Source organism: Cimex lectularius, unplaced genomic scaffold, assembly GCF_000648675.2.
Source record: "Cimex lectularius strain Harlan isolate CLEC.00 unplaced genomic scaffold, Clec_2.1 scaffold17, whole genome shotgun sequence".
Lineage (NCBI taxonomy): Eukaryota > Metazoa > Arthropoda > Insecta > Hemiptera > Cimicidae > Cimex > Cimex lectularius.
Window position 1 is genome coordinate 1,141,530 of NW_019392640.1, and position 20,419 is coordinate 1,161,948.

Consider the following 20,419-nt stretch of genomic DNA (forward strand, 5'->3'; position numbering starts at 1 on the left):
GCGCTGAAGCTATGGCTGAGGCTTATCCAGTTGCCGTCCAGAAAACAAAGTCTAGATTAACATATAAAAACGCATTAAGATGAAAGAGAATAATATAAGAAAGAATTAAGGATGGATAAACACGAGTTGAAGCGTTTTAAAAACCTTTTTGCTATTTTATCTATAATTGTACAGCCCTTACCAACAGTCACGCCACTGTAAAAGGAAAAGGCCCACCATTTTATGAGGCATCAATCCGCATCTCACAAACCGTCGGGAAGAGGTTTAAAGACTACTCAAACTGAATACATTACTAGAAAATAGTTTCGTGACTTAATTTATTTCCAACTCGATACATGCATAAATATTCAAAACACGAATTTAACTAAAAACCGAAAAAGACAGGTGCATCGCATAAATTGGATTTTTTATGTTTAATTACTGATAATTACAAATATCTCATCTTATCACGGGCACAAGGACAATCAGTAAAATCGTCCAGTTTGTCACACAGAAAGAGCGTATCAATTCGACGAAATGCACGCCTGCCAGCCTATCTGAACAATCGTCCCTACATTATTCATAAACGCCCCTGTTTTGCCGAGTAAAATTCCCTCACATTACATGTTAAAGGCAGCTTTTCATAATTATATAAGAGGGTTAGACCGCCGAACTGTTGAAAATCGTTTCGCGTCACACGCGTTTTTCATTTTTTACTACATTAACTTGTAAATCGAATTTACACATAGATGTTGCTTTTGCCAAGTCTTTAAAGAAACTTCTTCAGAGAATGATTCAATCGTTAAACTCGTGCAACCTTCTTACAGTCCATCTGTCCAGCATTATTAACGTGATAAGCACTCGACCAAGATGTAATGCACATGTGCTTCCAAAAAAATATACTTAATTCTCTCACTCTTATTTATCATGGCAATTCTTTAAGATCAGATTGCTTAGTCACTGCTTTCTAGTCGAGGTCCTACAACAGGACAGTGTGCGTAGACCAATCTTTCAAATACATCATATTTAAGATGTCCTAGCTATACCGATTCTATTTCCATCCATCGCCAATGACATAATTTCATTGACTGTATACGTGGATCGGGATGTGGTACAATGAACAAAACTTTTATAAGTTTGCCACTCTTTCGGCGTATATATTTCGCCTTCCTCAGGGTACAATAGGTAAACATAACAATTCCATAAGGGTTCACTGTTAACTTAAAACACCTAAAAAGGCAAGGCCTAAACTGACGCGACAATTGGCAGAATGACACAACCTAACATATCCACAAAAAAGATTGAAAGTCTACAAAACGTTATTTAAAACAGATTATGGTATCAGAAAACATTCCAGTATGCAAAGTATCCAATCTTTCCAACATGAAGTCCTTACATAACTGGTAAATGCATCGAATATCTTTCCATTTCCTTCGCAATGGTCTTAAAATCATTCTTATAGAATAATCCAAATAACTCCGCAATAAACTCTACCTTCATACCGATTTTACGAGAGAACCATATAAACCCATAAGACGTCTAAAGCGGAAATGTCTTCGCTATCTTCTTTCTTTGGAATATATACCAAATAACAACAATTATACACAACTGCTCCCCTCTATGATGTCTATATATGATGTGTACATAAACAACATTCGTAAATATTTTCAAATTGCATATTGTACTTATGAAACAACATTCGATGTTTTAAATATCGATATCACACCTCAAGTAAGAGCAGATGGTGAGGATTTGCTGATTGAAGAATTGGATTGAATTTAGCAGATAGCAGGGGAAATCAATTAACAGATATTTAGTCACTAAACAATTAACCTAAGTGATTAACATGTTACATTATGTTGGTAATTGGGTGTTGCCCAAATATACAAATGGAATAACTTCATGATTGATGATCAAGTCTATTCATGTGTGTCTTTTACTTGGTGCCTTTTCTCAAATTTGTTTGTTATTCGGCAATGATTTAAATGATATATATAAATACAAAAATTATCGTCATGTTACTTCTGGGGTAAAAGATGATTGATCGGAGGAGGGCGGGTGTAACGAGCACTCGGGAAATACAGCTGAAAGTAAGATTCCAATAAAACAGGGCCATTCTTCATAGGGCGTCAGCCGGTTCGCAATAACGAAAAGAATCTAATGTACTGCTATGCATTTTCCACCGTTTTCGCTACAGAAACCGACTGCCAATTCTGGAGATATTTCTAATTCACTCAGTATACTTAAAGAGGTCCCACATTATCAACACGAGAGAAAAGTTTGTTAAAAACTTTTAAATTTCGAGGATGAAAATGACATCATTTTGTCTAAAAAAAATGTATTTTAAATTTAAATCCTTAAGAATATGTATCGCAATTAATTTAGTTTCTCGTTGTAAACTCATATTATGTTAATTAGAAAATATATAAAAACATTTTATGAGGTTGCAATTAAAGAAAATGTCTCTTTGAAGGTCGTGAAGGTTAGGGTTTTTTATCATTGTAACAACATTATAATTTTGAGACCAGATTTGCACATTTTGTTAGCATGGGCTTAGTGCCTTATAAACCCATTTGATTCTGGGATAAAATTAAGTCAATTTAATATAAAATGTTCTATTATCTGTAAAGTAATTTTTTTACTAAATGCAACAAGCAAAAATTGTGGTATGTATTTACGAAGTTATACATATACACAATAGTGAATGCACATTCACATGTTTGGTATGATTGATTTGAATGTCCACTATCCAGTGAAAGTGGGTGTAATTGGCCATTATGGCGTGAATTCAATAGCAGTCCATAGACATACACAGTCCTAATGGTACGCAATGAAATGGTCGCGGGGCCACGTGCGCTTCAGCCTTCTATGAGGGTTGGAAGGAAGTGCTGAGCTGGACAGGTTGCGAATTAATGGGTTGCCACGAGATGATAGTTTGGAGAGAAATTCATTGTAGCGGGAGTGGGTACGATTTGGGACGAAGGGTATATTGAGATTTGAGTGGATAGTATGGATGGTATTAGAATAGAGCATCAACTATTGTACGAAGGATTTTGGATTGGGGGGATTGGATTTTGTTAAGATTGAAATGCTAGAATCCAAATGTACCCTCTGACTCGAGTGCAGCTTTGCTTATTCCATCAGATGTGAGACTTGCAGTTTTGCATTTTCCAACTTGTGTGTAACTCGCTGCGCTATGTGGGAATCGAAGCAGTTGAAGCGCCCACTATGGTGGATGCCTCGAATCAGCTCTGGAGGTTTTTTCCACCAAATGGTACGAGCAATAAATCCGTAGACCAAATTGGAGCGATTAATTTAATTCATCATTTTTGTTACTTACTGTCAGTTTAGATCTATAGTCAAGTCTTTAGCATTTTATATCTAAGGTAAGTAAAGTCAACTAGTTTTATTCGTGTGGATTCCAAGTAAGTCTTTGTCTAAGTAAAGTCCAATATAATACTACTCGCTGGAGGAATTGGAGTGCCGTATAAATAGACAAGAGGGAAAGTTTTGCGAATAGGAGTGCATATAGATTTGTGATTATTTACTTTGATTTTCGACTGTTGAAACGCCAAAACCCTCTGTTCTTTGTAAATGATGGTTCTACTCGCAGAATTTGTAGTTTACAACTATCCGGAATTTGAGCATTGAACGCTCATCAACAGGTTAAAGTTGAGATTTCGCTTCCTGGTGATGACCGTTTAATGCTCAAAATCCGGAGAGTTGTAAACTACAAATTCTGTGATTAGAACCATCGTTTACAAAAAGTGAATCTACATACTCACCCCATTTACTATTTACAGTAAAATTTTTGTGTTTACTACAAATACTACTCTGATTTTAATTAGTGATTAGTGAAGTTTTGCACGTGTACTACAGTAACTTACGAAGTAGGATTATTGCATGTTTTACTTTAAAAATACTGCACGGTTTTGCACATTTTTAGTTTTTGACATTGTTTTCTGTTCTTTACTGCAGTATTTAACCTCATGAAAATATAAGGTTGTCTGAGAATCCATAACATTTACAATTGATTTTAATTTATCTTAACCGCGGGTAATGAAAATATGATTGTTTTATTCAACATTTGTAAAGGATAAATGAAATTTACTGTTTTGTACTGAGTGTGTTGAAACTTGGTCTTTTGTATGAAGGGGGACATTTTAATTTAATTTTTACAATTTCACTGAAGCTAGCGAAATGCCGAAACGCGTCTGAACCTTCAAACCAGGATTTTATTTTTGCTCTCTTCTTTAACACTGATTTTTGTACATCTTGTTTTTTTTATTGTTTAGTCGAAGGTTCAAGTTGTTAATTGATATGTTGTGTCCGTAAGTTAGCTAATACGTATTTAAAGTTAAGCGTTATGTAAAAGATGCAAAACACTCCTGATAAATATATGTAGAATTCATTAATATTGTAATTCTTCAGTATTGTATTTTGTAAACCTCCTCTGTAAAACCTGGTTATATGAAAATACAGTAAATTGTCAGTCCAGTAATCAAATCTATTTAAAAAAAGTCAGAGTGAAGCAGTTAGGGACATTTTACGACCCTTGATTTATTTTTTAAATATATTGCAGGCTAGACTGTTTTAAATGAAAATGTCGAGATGTTTGGATATAAATTAACGCAATAGTGTTATCGCCACAACGGTGGGCTGCTTTGTGGTCCTATTTATTCATTGAAATGTGGGCTCTATCGGGAGGGCGAAGGAGTCTAATTGAAGCCATTGTGCCAGCTAAACCCCTTTTGATAGCCGGCCTGTAAATGGAAAAGCGGAAAAATGTTTTTCCATCCACCCAGCTCGTCCCTTTCTCTTTCCCTTTTTCGTCCTTCCCCAGTCCGGGGAACTTTGTGAAACTCCCCAAAGAGAAATTTTCCTTTATTCTCATAAGAGCGTTTTTCCGCGAAAAAAGGAACACTACCTTTGTGAATCCTCTTGAATTTGAACCTTAATTCTTTAAAGTTGAATAAAGAAAGCAAAAAGAGACAAATAAAATCGATTTAATGCAGGTTTCAACTTTAACAGGATTTCAACTGTGAACAATTTTCTCATTATTTTTCTTCTCAAAATTCCAAGCGGCTTTATCATAATCCCAACCGAGTACAAGTAAATGAGCTTAATACTTACAAAGTTCTTTGGGGACTTAAAAGATACTTTAACACTTCTGAGAAATTTAGGAGTTTTTTCATTTACCGAGTAAATAAGGCCCGTACTGTTTTAAATAAATTTCACGTGGAAAAATTTTATCAACATAAAAATGTCGAAGAATATGGCTGAACTGGCCACATTTCCTTCCTACCGATAATAATAAGACAAAACAGTAATACTGTCTAAATTTAAATCGTATTAATTTATCAGCAATTATTTATTGCGTTATTCTGAGTAATTAACATTTTCTTTAAATCTCATCTTTAAATGTCATGTTAAAATGATGCTTTCACCTACCTTTCTACTACAAATTGATGTAATTTGTTAATTAACATTACCATTAACAATTACCAAATCAGTCATTATAAATGATGATCCTATCAACAATTATATTCACAAATAGATACATCGTCAGGCTCGTGCGTAATGCTGGGGCACGGCGGCGGGCATTAATCGTATTTTTAAATGTATTTAGTGAATGTGTAGTGTCCGTTGTGTTTACGTAATTTACTGGAATGAATGTAATGGACGTCACTCGGCCGCCCGTGAGTCATAGGGAACCATGTATATGCTCGTGGGTCATAGAAAATTACACCAACCAGTAGGGATACTAGGTAATTTACTGGAATGAATGTAATGGACGTCACTCGGCCGCCCGTGAGTCATAGGGAACCATGTATATGCTCGTGGGTCATAGAAAATTACACCAACCAGTAGGGATACTAGGTAATTTACTGGAATGAATGTAATTTATTATCGTGAAAGGATGTGATATGACATGTACATATGTGTGTATCGATGTTTCATGTATATTATATTATGTATGTTTATGTGTATATCTGTATTTGACAATTCCAAGGTACAAATGAGAGGATAGCATTTTAGGATATTGACATAGTGGAAGTAGTAAAAGCAGAGAGTGAGAGAGTGAGTAATCAGATCGAGCGCTCCAATGGCTGCAGTTTAAGAAAAAATATGATCAAAAACAAAACATATTTAAATCGAGAGAGAGAGAGAGAGAGAGAGAGAGAGAGAGTGTGTGAGAGAGAGTGTGTGAGAGAGAGAGAGAGGTGAGAGAGAGAGAGAGTGAGAGAGAGAGAGTGAGAGAGAGAGAGAGAGTGAGAGAGAGAGAGTGAGAGAGAAAGAGAGTGAGAGAGAGAGTGTGTGAGAGAGAGTGTGTGAGAGAAGGGAGAACGGAGAACAAAACAATTCACATCAAATGACAGATTTTCAAGTATCGATATTTCATGAAAAGTCACGATATAATCTGATCGACGCACGTTTGTTTGAGTAAACAAAAAGCAAAACATGATACGATTCTCTTCTCTCTCCAACTAGATGAAAAAAATACATTTTTCATCTTATGAAAAAAGTATTTTCAGATACTTTGTGTGTATAACCATAACGATAAAAATTTAAGTCTAACTTTTTTAAAAGTATTTTGTGTCATGATAGCACGTTATCTTTCAAGTTCCAACATCGATACCATTCCTAAGGAAACAATTAAAATAATGTTAGGAAATGTTTCCTTTTTCCAGATTGGAATTTCCTTATTGACCTAAATGGTCTTGTAATTAACTTGTCTCATAAAGCCTATATTGTATCTGAATCATTATTGTTGGAGAAGCGAGCAATGTTTTAATGATACCGATCTATCTACGTTCCGTACAATAGATTTCACGAGTTGTCGGGGCTTTTATTGTTATTGGACTAATAATTATCACTTTGAAGGACTTGAATCGAACCGGGGTTATCGTATTTTAGCGATTTTAATCATTCAACCAAAATCTATGATCTTAGAGAACACTGACAAAACATGGGTGTTTAATTATAATTTCACCAGTCATCTAATAAAAATAGGTAAAGGGGAAGAAAAGCATCTAAAGTTTAGTAATCAAATAAATTGACTTTTCATTGTACATTGTCTTGTGAAAATGGTTGGCGATGAGGTTATTTGAAGTCATTTGAAAGTTTTACATAGTGATAGGAAAAATATTATCAACTTACTTTCATCAGTTTGTGGAGCGCTGAGTATGGCGCTGTGTTTTTTCTTCACCTCCTCCACATTCATCTGTATTTTATCTATCATCTTCCGTATCTCTTCCACCTGGAAAACAAGATTAAAGATTAATATGATCGTAAGTACATAAAGGACGATAAAGGACGAAATAAAATTAATGACATAACATGCCATCTATTATGAAGCAAAGGAAGATTTTAAGAGCGACAAAAATAGAAAAATAATCAAGATTGTTGATAAATTATTACAAAGGTAATTAATCAACATTTGTAGTCTTGCGAAATTATTATTATTTTGTTTTTACGAGGATTCGCAACAGCAGAGGATATATCAACCCTCGGGGTGCCGGTGTTTTTGAAAAAAAAAACCATTTGTAAGTATGTCTGGTTCGAATGTAGGGCCGCTGGATTCGAACCCGGGACCTTACAGTCATGAGCGCCGTGTCAACGCCTAAACCGTTGCGGCCACCGACGCCCACATTTTAATCTTTATTGCCTGGCCTTGCAGCACCCCGAGGGTTGATACACCTGCAATACCTGCTGTTGCGAACCCTCGATTAAAAAAAAAATTAAAACGAAAGTATTAAGTAATACTTATGAAATCTGCCCTGTGTACATCATGTCATATGTTAAACTACTAAACCCGCACAACTTGGATGTCAATGGGGATCAATCTGACATGAATTTTTAGCCCTAAAAGTGTGCAATGCTCTCAATTGACGGTCGTTACACACTTTTACGTTATCGTATAAAGGAGGAATTAATGGATTTTCTTTGGTTAACAACGAGTTCACCGTACTGTAAAATTTAAGTCTGTATTAAGGCAATATATTCTGAAAGTACTTTGTATTAAGGCAATATATTCTGAAAGTACTTTGTTTCCGTCAACAACCCGAAAATTAATTCAAATTTTGTGTACGATATAACGATATAAATCCGTTTAAAAATGAAAGTTTTAAAAAAATCAGCAGAATTCTGATATGGAAAGGATGGGTTGTAGATCTCGCCCTATTATCATCTTGGAAATTTACTATCTGTGAAATAATTGTAAGTATTGTAAGTCGATGTTTTTATTTAACCTTATGAATTATTAATAATATTTTCGAAGTCCTGAGGAAGGGGATATATTCCTAAAATGTTTGACAGTGGAACTGAACGTTTTCTGTTCTTTTAAATTGGCTTTCTCTGATTTTTTAATTTAAAATTATCTACATGAACTACTAGTTTTTAACATTTGTATTTTGGTAATTTCCGATTATTTTCCATCCGCGTTTCGCAAACTTAAGTGGTGATGATGGTGATGGATATTAGGAAGTGGATTGTTTTTTCCCCAAGCACGTCAGCCTCCTAGTACCTTAGTTCAGTGCAACTGACTCGATCCTTCTCCAAAGAAGTACCAGGTCAACGACTACAATTCCTATCCCTGTTTTTTTTACACTTCTCATTTTGCCTTTTGAGGATCTATTCTGTGATGGAAGATTCCGTCTTTGTTTACCATCTTATCCCAAGATCATAAGATCCATGCAGGGACTATATAAGGTCTTGCGATCCACCTCTGGCCAGTGTGTCTCTGGTCTGCTTTTTCATTACACAAAAATCCTTATGTCCTGGTACCAAAGATTGTGTGAGACTGTTTCCCAAGGTTGTTGTAGACTTTGAATGCATTCCTAATTTTGATGTGTACTTAACATGCTAATGCTTTATATCTGCTTACCTATATGATTTTATGTGGTTTTTTTTTGTTAGTATGACCTCTTTTAATTGTCTAAACTACAAGCGTTATTAGCATGTTTTTCAACTTGAAAGAACGATGTGTACGTCCCTAATGATTTTGACTACTAATGTTTTGCGTTTGTTCAAAAAACGCCTGATCAGGTTCCTTCATTTATTTTTGAGCCATCCGTACGCTATATTTGACGTCCTCCTGAATTCTCTTCTTTTGTGTAAAGTCTTTTGTGTAATGCTGAAGTGTTTCCGGGATCATGTAGTCAGTCCTCATGTCTAATGGTGTATTATTTTATTAATTATTGTTGTGTGCCCGAAGTGTTTGGTTATCTAGTTTGATTGTTTGTAGAATCTAAATGAGCTTTTCCTCGCTTCTCTTTGTATAAATATTTAGTATTTAATATTATTATGATTTTTTTGTTATATTGTATTATATTATATTGTATAAATATATACATATATGGTAGTATTTCTAGTGAAACTGACTGGTTTTCATCGGCCCCTTACTTACGTGGTTGGTTTGTGAACAAATCTCTGCCATATTTCATTGTTGTGATTTTTTAACTTTTTAAAAAACCCTCAAAAAGTCACAAAACAACCAAGCCCATTACCGTTCATCACCACGCATATCTCAAGAGTAAAATATATAATTTTTGTTGTAAACTAGTTGAATTTGACAGATATTTGCAAGTTTGATCGAATGTCGATCAACGAGAGCCCCTCTAGCTTTACGAGTAATTTACAGATAGGTGATTAATGCTCAGGCAATAGGTCGACTCCTCATAGATCTAATTTCTTTTCATTGAGGTAAAAATGCCTAAAGGTAAACAATTTGAACAGGCTATTTAGCGAGGTCTATAATTTTTGCAAAGTCCTTCCGAGTGGATTAACTGCTTGGGGAGGGGTCTTTTTTCAACACTGGTTGACCGAGAATTTTCCCTTCGGCGTTCATTAATCACATTTTCAATAAAGTATAACGACCAATTTTAATTACAGATCCGTCTTTCCTTGAATGTGCTCGCAATTATAACAGACATGGGGGGATTAAACATTTGTACATCTGATTTTGTTTGTTTTCCCGTTTATTATTTTTTTTTTTAATTATAAATATGAACATCGACTCAATTTACCCAAAGCAGCTTTTCTGTCCATGCAAACTTTTCAATAAATATTCTGTTGTACAGTGAGATAGAAAAAACTTAATTCATTCCTACTACAAGATTATTAGAATACTACTGACATCTCTACGGAAAGAATAATTATTCTTAATATGAAAATGGTTTTACATCTAAGTAGTAAACCAGTTCATTCAAAAATTGCAAGGAATTTTTCCTTTTTGTGCTTTTTTATTATGTTAAGATTGGGTTTTAGAGCTTTAACTACAATAAACATAGCGAACAACCAAAGATGAAAGATTAGACAAAATATCTACACTAGACACAGGGGAAAAAACAATACACAAACCCAACTTAAAAAATGAAGTAATTATTTTGATTTGGTTGTTCACTACGTTTATTGTCTCTTAGTGCGTTTTGTTTGATTGTTACGTTGAATTTTACAACTTTTGTATTGTTGTTCTTTTTTTAACCTGTGCATAGTATAGATATTTTTCTGTTTTGGTTGTTCTCTATGTTCATTGTCTCTTTTTTATGAGTTTGTTCAATTTTTTACTCTCTTTATGCTTTGTTATTAAGTTAAAGTTGGTAAATAATTTTGCTCAGGGGAAAAATATGAAAATTTGAATTACTAGATTAATCCCACGCCCCGTTTTTTCAGCGACTCCTCTTCCTCGTAAAATTTCTGCATTTTGGTCCGGTATAATTAAAGAAAAGGGTGTATCGCTAGAAAACTTATTCAATAAAGAAGTTGTTACGAAATTTGCCAAGCTCTACCGAGAATTTTTACAACGAGGTTGCAAGTTAAGTTTGTAAAGATTTAGGTTTTTTTGTAGTAAAAATGAAGTTGAAAATTTTAATAGGGTGCCTTCTTAAAAGAAATTTAACGCTCTAGAAATGAGGTGAGTGAGGAAATTGACCTTTTGGAAAATATAGTTACTTTTAGAACAATCTTTTCCAAAAAGTAAATTTAACACTCTTTTCAATGCTCTTTTCGGATTACCCCAAAAATGAATAGTTCAGCAGCCACCAGTAAATAATATGTCAAAAACCGTAGATAGTTGAACAAAAAGATAAAATGCTGAATATCTGCAAAACGGTTGAGAATCGGACCATGGTTCGTGCGAACTTTATTTTTTTTATTTGAGGTGTAGAAGCACCTGACGAACTTTGAAGTACGAGTAGTTGTCTGTCAATCACTCTGTATAATCCGTACTTTAATCAACAATGGGTCAACATGGAAAATCGTGCCAAGAAAATCCCTTTAAGCAGGTTATGTTTATTTTCTAGGCAAATTAAGAACGTTTTTGGATTTTGTGAAGTCTAAAAGAAAAGTAATTTTAGTAATTACAGGTAATTTAAGGTAAAAATTGTTCATATTAAATGTCTTCAAAGCCATCGAGAGTCAATCGGATTTGTTCAACCCAAAACAATTTTACGCTCTAATGTATCAATATTTTTTAATAAACAGTTATAACAGTAAGTCAAAAGTTAGTCAGTTTTATAAAAATAGTGTGAGCAAACATAAATAGTCTGTTTCAAATCCTTAACTTATCGCAATAGGATCCGCACTGTGACACATTCTGCAAGATAGTACTTTCTAATGGAATCTCTTCCTTAAGGAATAACATTCTTTCTGATATCGACTTTTCAACTACCAAAACGATTTTTCTACATGTGGATAATTTTTAAAAGAAACAGCAATAATTAATGAACCAATAATGAAACGCAATGTACACGATAAATTTGTTACATTTAAAGCAAGGAAAGGCAGGGAAAGAGCATCATAAGGTAATGTTGCTTAAATGTTAAATACCATTCATGTCTGTACGACCTCTGGTACAATTCATTTCAAAAATTTAATTGTTTTAACATGATTGCTATTTTTCAAGTATTGTTAAATCCTGTTTTAACTTGTACTAGCAATTGTCCACAACCTACGCCTTCTGAAATTCTGCTCTGAAAATAGCAAATAATTCTAGTCTATAATGTTTAAAAAAAACATGTTTCCCAAACAGAATATTGAAGATTATAAGTGAGAATATTTCTTTTCTTCATGTAGTGCTGAATAAACTAGTTTATCATTAAAGTTATTCAGTTAATTTCAATAGATATTTTCCTTTTAAAACATCTTAAAAGAATACGATAGAGGAACGGACATTTTTCTGCCTAAAAGAAATTGTTCGTCTGCATCAACTTTTTTCCAATTTTGGAAGCGTGATATGCGTTTTTTTACGTATTTTTAAAATCTGTTTATAACTGTTTCATTAATAAAAATACAAAAATGAACTACTTGAAAATATCGCAGGATGACAAAATATCCAATACAAATTGGAAGATCAATTTGTCACGTAATACTGTACGACTTCATACCCTTGTAACTAAACATAGTAAAAACTAACCAAAATGAGAAAAACGAAAGAAAATAAAAAAGAAAAAGAATAAAAGTATACCCTCAAACATGACACTGAAAATTCCAAATGGGAACATTAAATTTGCATACAAATCTTCATAAACTTGTCAGCCTTTATATTAATTAATTAAAAGCTAATTTCAATAAAAATATTACGGTTTCTTTCCTCTCTATTAAAACTTTTATAAAAGATTGTTGATAGCCAAAAGGACATTTTCGTGACGAAGAATATTCTTCAAATGAATAAAATGTCCGAATTAGGTATTTCTATTGTTTATAACTTGGATCAATTTTCATCAATACAAGTAAAAACTGACCAAAACGAGAAGAACTTAAGAGAATAAAAAAGACAAAGAATAAAAGTGTACACTTTAACATAATACTGAAAATTCCAAATGGGATCATTAAATTTTGATAAAAATTTTCATAAACTTGTCAGCCATTAATGTTAATTAATTAAAAGTTAATTTCAATAAAAATATTACGGTTTCTTTCCTCTCTCTTAAAACTTATATAAAAGATGGGTGATAGTCGAAAGGACATTTTCATGGCTAAGAATATTCATCACATGCATAAATTGTCCGATTAAGTTTTTGTATTGTTTATTACTTGGACCAATTTTCATTAATACATAATAAAAACTGTCCAAACTGAGAAAAATGGAAGGGAATAACAAAAGAAAAAGAAGAACAGTATACGCTCAAAACATGACACTGAAAATTCCACAAGAGAACATTAAATTTTCATGCAAATCTTGATAAACGTGTCAGCCATTAATGTTACTTACAGTGAAAGAATTTTAGTGAAACTATTAATGGTTTTTTTTTCTTTTAATATTTTTGTAAAAGATTGGTAATAACGAACGGACATTTTCCGGACGAAGAATATTGTTCAAATACAATAACTTTCCGATTAAAGTTTTTGTTTTAATTGTTTTTAAATTGGATCAATTTCTATTAATAGGGATGGTTAATTATATGTTTATACTATAACAATTCAAATGTAAAATCAAATTATTATAATTGAGTTATCGGTTTATAATAATATCGTTCGATTTATTTTGATTGATTTTTAAATTCGAGAACGCGCGTGTGAAATGAAACGGCGGTGAAAAGAAAATTTTGAAAAACGTCAAATTCCGAGATCGTGTAATTAATGTGACAAGAGTGAAAGAATTTTTGTTTTTCATTTCCGAAGGCCGATTTTCTTTTCCGGTGAGTCACAAGTATAGAAAATTGCATAAACGGGACTTACCTCGTTGAAAAACTCGTCCATGAAGCCGTCCCGCCCCTCGACGTTGACGGCGACTTCGTCCGGGACGTCATCATCGTCGCTCTGGGCCTGAAAAAATCACAATCGTCCATTTCAGAAAATTCATCATTTTCCAGAGTACAAAGATGATGTCCGGTGTGTAAGGAGACCAGGGGGGTTTTGACAAGACGTCGACCCGCCTGTTGATTTACAGTCCCCTTTTTTGACGGGGGTCGGAAAACCGCCGAGTGGAAAAGCGCGACTTCACACATCGGGGAATCGTCCGCGGGTTTCAAACCCCAGGGGGTGCGTCCAGGGGTGGGGCTCCAGTCGATCATATTAAAAAAATTTACATAGCCAAGACAGTACTTTTCGTTGTAAATCCTTCGAATGTACTTCGTCCCGCTGTCCGAAATCGGCTCAGGGGGTTGAGGAGTTTTTGTCAGTTTCAGGTGGAATGAAGAAAGTCAGAGCTCGGGGTAAAAACAGGGGCACCGGTCGTAAATTGAACTCACCGCTTTTAGAGCCGCTAACCTGTCCTTCGTCATTTTTGGGCTTAAAGTCTCACGGGGAAAACACTAAACAGGACGCGGACCGCACAGCACGATATTTATACCCATTCACAGTCTATTCACAGAAAGCAACATCACCACATTAACTAGGCAGATACTGAACGGCGGAGGAGTAAAAATCGATACTCTCCTGCATTGCCGTCAGTTGCAGGGCGCGTGCGCAAAACAACATTATTTACGCTCGCGCTTTCCTTTCTCGTTCTTATCCTTTTCGTCAAAGACAAAATTGCCGTTGATTTATTTGAAATCGGGATTTTTTCTACTTTCGACTGCCGGTCCGAGTTTTTAATTCGGCACGAATTTGTTTTCACCTTTCTCCGGGGCCGCCGCTGTTGCCAGTTTCCGCCCGTCGGTCCGGTACGGCTTTTGTCGTTAGTTGGAAAACGCCATTGTGGACCGTAACGACTTGGAGACGAGGTGAGTTTTACGAGTCAATCCCGTTTATATTCCGTCTTCTTTCCGGCTCAAAATCATTCCCCACGTTTTTTAAGGGCCAATCTTTAATTCCTGGCTTGGCTTTTCGCCCTCCGACCTGTAGAACTCCCGAAACAACTTCTCTATTCCGGCGCCTTAGTGCCATTTTCCTGTGATACGCTATAACTGGCGCCATTATTTCCCCCGAATCGTCTTTTTTATTTCTACAGTTTAAAATCCATTTATTTTTGTTGAAAATCAAATAGCCGGAAGGAATTTCGAGCTCGGATCCTTCGACGCGCTCCTTTTCTGTCTTTTTAACGGAACGCTCGAAACGTGCGTTCGCCATGCCGTCCTTCCTTTTGGTTAGGATTCCCCGCTTTGGAGTTGACTAAGGTTTTCTCCAAGAAAGGAACAGTTTTCAGTCTTTTAGTTTACTTTTAGTTTTAATTTGAAAATCAGATTTTCCGCCGGAGAAAACATAAATGCATGTCTATGATCAACCTTCCTTCATTTTTTGTGTCTACGACGAAGCCCCCTCCTGCACGCTGGGCATTACCGCACATTGCATTGTCCTTACTGTATTTATGGTTTTTATTTATTTTAGTATTTAGTCACTTGACACGGCTTTCTTGTTACTAACATTGTTGTCATTCATTCATCTCATTTGTATTCTAGTCACTGTTGAACATGGCATGTCTCATTAACAAAACACCGATTTGGAGGTTAAATAATAAGTTTTATATTAAAAACGGTCATTTTCCAACAAAATATATCATATTTTCATGTCTTTATATACATGCGATTCATAAGTTCTAGTCTCTATGTATAAGATTTGGTTAGCTTAACATGACATGTCTCATCAGCAACAAACTTTAGTCAGAGGGGAAATGAAGTTAAGTGCATTAGGGCCTGTTTACGTGTTATGACCTACCTGAAACAAATTGCATCAAGTAAGTCTAAGTATGTAAACAGCAATGTACTTCTTGATGTAATGTGAATGAACTCTGAAAGTTTGGACCAAGGGGATTCAATTTCCATTCCATGACGGAACGTAGCATCACTCATCGACATAATACAGAGGGATGGTTCTACTCGCTTTGGCAGTACATATACTAACATCGGAACAATACAGAGAAGATTAGTATGGCCCCTGTGCAAGGATGGCGCATAAAATCGTGAAGCATTCCACAATACGGAGTGAGAATAATACGTTGTAATTATGAATGATCATTTTTCAACAAGAACTATCACATTTGTTAGTCTTTAATAATGAAGTAGAAAACATATATATGAAGAAAATGGAGAAAAGAAAAGGTTTGAAAATGAAAAAAGTATGTTTGATAAACCTTGAATAAGATTGATTCTAAATTCTCCCAGTTTGCTTTTTTCCCTCATTGTCATCCCAGTTGTTCTCCTGACCCGGCGAGCACAATACCAATGATACTCGATTCCCACATGGCCAGTTTGATGAAATACATTGGACCAAGACAAAATACATTACAATTGCAGAGTGAGACTACACTATAACTTGACCATTAACGAGATAGAGATAAAAATATTGCACTGGGGAGACAAGCTAAGCGTCTACCCAGTTCGACTACTAACTTGACTGAGACAACACAACGCACTGATGTTACCTGGTACTTTCATTCCATAAACAATTAGCAACAAGAAGTGCTTAGCTAAGGGGATAGTTCACTATCAACTTAGAAAAGGCACAATTTGAAAAGGAAAAAGTATATTGACACAACAAACATCAAAAGAAGGTATGACCAGTCACAATGAAGCATTGGGTAGGAATTCTGAATTCTCCCAGTTTTTCCTCTCTTCTCCCTTCGTTGCTGCTGTCATCCGAGATGTTCTGCTGACCCACTAACTAAACCAGCACAATAGCAATGACCTGATTTCTGATGCCCGATGAAAGCTTCGCTCTCAAAGCACCCAAAATGTCGACTATAACACCTGAAAAAAATTTCGCAATATTAAGCAATGGAAAATAGTATAGCATCACATATGGTGATGCTACAGCCGCCACTCAGTTTGTTCATTTACAGGACTGAGATCAAATTCATAATAAACTAGTGAGGGTGAGATTGAAAACATCGTACTGGTGAGGCACTCAGTCTCCAATCCGGCCTGACTAATTATATAAACGAGACCAAGCACATAACATACTGATCTGATCTCTATTTTCATTCAGCATACGGGAACAAGCTAGTAGCTAAGAAATAGTTTCCTATTGCATTTTTGATGCAAGAAATTGGAAAAAAGTATATTGACGCTAGTTTTTCTCGCTGTCATTGTCATCCCAGCTGTTCTGCTCACTCAATAGCTAAGCAAACAAGATATCAATGACACTCAATTCCAAAAGTCGGAGGAGAAATGAAGTTAATTGAAAGCAAGTGTGTTTAGTCGTTTGTACATTTCGCCCATATATTTGCCTTTTTTTTAAAATAACATTTATGTAATTTTGACTATTTCTTTTTAATTTCTGCATATCTTACTAGAACTGACTACCCACTCAGACAATTGATGATTTGCGTGAAATTAATTAATTAAATTGGGTTATGCTAGCTTTGATAAATTTCTAGTATCACTTGATTTTTGTCCTCTTTTTTTTATTTGGTCCCTCATCATAGGCATGAATGAAGTAGGCGAGGTGGTGATGCAATAATAATGAATAAGTTTATTAACAAAAATTTGTGTGATGATGGTGCAAAAAATTGAACTTAATGAAAAATAACGGGCAATGTAACACATGTCCAGTCCAGATTGAAATTATTTTTGTAATACCAACATTCCTGATAGAAGTAATAGTCATTACTATCTTGCTCTGGATTGTCTTTCCTCCAAGATATTTTAAGAGGGGAGGGGTATATTGTGACTTCAAAAAAAACTTCTTCCATGAACAAATAAATACAGAATTTGGGATGAAAGATCTCATAAGTTCAGATTCAAAGCAAAAATTTAAAGTGATATGAAAAAGGACGAGAAAATAACCTGTTAATAGATGATAAATCGTAGTGTAAACCTGCCTTTACACAAAAAATTGTCGATTTACAATTGATTTTTTTTTTTTTTAATAAAATAAATATTTAAAACATTGTGGTTCATTGTCATCCAGTTGCATATTTAGCTCAATCTTATGGAGCAAGGATCACGGTCAATTTATACCCATGTTCTAAATTTTCTTTGTTCTGTTGTGAAATTGCCAAACATTGAACAGAATTCTGTTAAGGTTAATCAAACCTTTACAATGCAGTGATAAATAACTACTTATTAATTGTATCCTTATCGATCATCTTAATCTGTCTACCTTCACTGGGTTGATCTGTGAGATGCATTTTGCCATTTTCAGTGTGTATGTGATGCACGCATGAGCTAAAATACAACTTAGAGATCCATACATCAGGACCGTATGATCATATTGTGGTATCCAAGTAGTAGTTAGTGCATCAGACTCAGCTTGTAGACTAGACCCACACGGTTCGATTCCCTCTGTCTCCCCTGGAATTTTTTATCCATCCCCTATCACAAAATTTTATCAAATTATGTAATGAGGATGAGTAATGTAATAGTTTATAAAAACCTATTGTTTAAAAAAAATATTGCTATCAAATTCATCATGCATTTGATTTTAAATGATTTTTTCTCCGCCCTCTTATTATTTGAAGGGATGAAAAGGGCAGCCTAAAGGGACATGGCATGATTTCTAAGGGGACTTTCCATTCACTTTGATTAGATTGTGTCTGTTTTCTTGTTTAGAGTTGCTCCATTCAAATAGTTGTAGTGACAAATATTCATACAGCAGTCTGAGTATATTTACCTCTTGTTGCTGTATTTCTCGACTTAAGATCTTTTGCATGTGGACATTCATCATAATAAAATATAAATTTATTTTTATATTATATTTTATTATTATATTTATATTATATTTAATATTTACACAACTCATTATTAATTGATCAGTCCAATTACATTTTTAATCATTTTATTCTTGTGTATTTGAAATTAACTGAAAGGCCTTTTAAAATTAATTATTTGAATGGCTGAAATTTTTGTATATATGTCCACTAGCTGTGAAAGAAAATTAATTGGCATAATTATTCATCTTACGAGTAGCTGCTGTTTTGACAAACTTCATCATTTCGCTGATAATGTTAGTTTTTATTTTTTAGTTAAAATAAATAAACAACAATGGGTGAACGAGACCAGGAAATGCCATCATTTAAATGTGTGCTTGTGGGAGACGGTGGCACAGGCAAAACTACATTTGTCAAACGGCATCTGACGGGAGAGTTTGAGAAGAAGTATGTGGCTACCCTGGGTGTCGAAGTCCACCCCCTTGTTTTCCACACTAACCGAGGGCCGATCCGATTCAACGTATGGGACACTGCTGGCCAGGAGAAATTCGGAGGCCTTAGAGACGGCTATTACATTCAGGGCCAGTGTGCCATTATCATGTTTGATGTTACATCTAGGGTAACTTACAAGAATGTACCCAACTGGCATAGGGATTTAGTACGAGTTTGCGAAAACATCCCCATAGTTTTGTGTGGAAACAAGGTCGATATCAAAGACAGAAAGGTTAAAGCAAAAAGCATCGTGTTCCATAGAAAGAAGAACCTCCAGGTAATTTTCAGTTGACAAAAGATTCCAATAATTTGTAATTTATAAAAAATAATTTAAAGAAAAGTACAGACAAGACTGCATGTGTTACAACAAAAGTCAAACTTTTTTTATGTTTCATTGATACGCATATTTTAACCTTTCTTGAATTATTCTGATTTGTTGTTATTTCTAGTATTATGACATTAGTGCTAAGAGTAATTACAACTTCGAGAAACCATTCCTCTGGCTTGCAAGGAAACTGATCGGAGATCCGAACCTTGAATTTGTTGCAATGCCAGCTCTCTTACCGCCTGAAGTTAACATGGATCCCGCATGGAGAACCCAAATAGAAGAGGAACTTCAGGTAACTACGATTTATTCAATTATCATCGATGTAGTTAATTTTTTCCATCGCTTTTTTCAGAAAGCTAAAGACACACCACTCCCTGAGGACGACGAGGACTTGTAAACAACAAATTGAAATAAAACTTAACGTGATTGGTCTAAGATTTGGTTGTAAACTTGTTTTCTTTTATATTATAATTTGTGTCAAACAAAGTCACTACAACTTATTTTTATGCCTTACTTTGTCATACCCGATGATTCTCTTTTTAAGTGTATATTATTGTATAAAGTAAGAAATTTGCCTACATCTCCCCCTCCCTTAACTATAGAAATTGAGGCTGCACAACAGCGATGGTACTGCCTGTAAGATTTTTCTACATAATTTTCTTTTCGTATGTTGCTTTCTTTTATTTTATTATAAATAGGTTCAATTTGTTGTTAAATAAATGTTTACAGTTAATAAACATTTTTTCAACCTAATCATGCATGTTTTCCTGTTCTTTACAAAAACTATAACTAAGAATCATTTTATGATGTAACAAACATAGTTATTAAATGAATTTGTGTAAAACAAATATAGTTATTTAAGAAACTTGCTTTACTTATCTATCAAAACCTAATCAAATGTGTTTCAGTTAAACATACTTTTTTTTTTATCTAAGGTTTTTGGTCGATATGAAAAAGAATTGAATATTAATAATAATATTAACTGAAATATGCATACCGTAATATATATACCACCAAACAAATGGGTTTATATGTAATAAGTAAAGACGTATTGCTAACAGCTCCCCGTGGCCACTTAGTAAAAGTCTCTG

The 20,419-nt window shown here is 34.5% G+C and overlaps 2 protein-coding genes and 1 non-coding gene across 6 annotated transcripts in view; 2 read left to right on the forward strand and 1 right to left on the reverse strand.

Moving 5' to 3' along the window:
- LOC106661404 (syntaxin-1A) overlaps window positions 1-14,346 on the reverse strand; it is a 64,621-nt gene extending 50,275 nt beyond the window's left edge. For 2 of the 4 annotated variants that reach the window (XM_024228535.1, XM_024228543.1), the window contains exons 1-3: window positions 14,172-14,346; window positions 13,660-13,746; window positions 7,141-7,240 (exon numbers count right to left, since the gene is read on the reverse strand). In XM_024228535.1, coding sequence (XP_024084303.1) covers window positions 7,141-7,240; window positions 13,660-13,746; window positions 14,172-14,204 — 220 coding nt within the window. In that variant the 5' untranslated portion in view covers window positions 14,205-14,346. The remainder of the gene's footprint in view (window positions 1-7,140; window positions 7,241-13,659; window positions 13,747-14,171) is intronic. The other 2 variants (XM_024228545.1, XM_024228539.1) reach the window with 1 other exon arrangement.
- Window positions 14,347-14,382: 36 nt separating this feature from the next.
- LOC106672259 (GTP-binding nuclear protein Ran) lies at window positions 14,383-20,061 on the forward strand. Its single transcript, XM_014403544.2, has 4 exons — window positions 14,383-14,645; window positions 18,824-19,277; window positions 19,450-19,620; window positions 19,681-20,061. Exons 2-4 carry the CDS (start codon window positions 18,843-18,845, stop codon window positions 19,723-19,725), a joined length of 651 nt encoding a protein of 216 aa, XP_014259030.1. The 5' UTR covers window positions 14,383-14,645; window positions 18,824-18,842; the 3' UTR covers window positions 19,726-20,061.
- LOC112127737 lies at window positions 15,731-15,840 on the forward strand. The gene has a single exon (XR_002910702.1). It is a non-coding gene; the product is annotated as a U6 spliceosomal RNA (small nuclear RNA).
- Window positions 20,062-20,419: the final 358 nt, after the last annotated feature.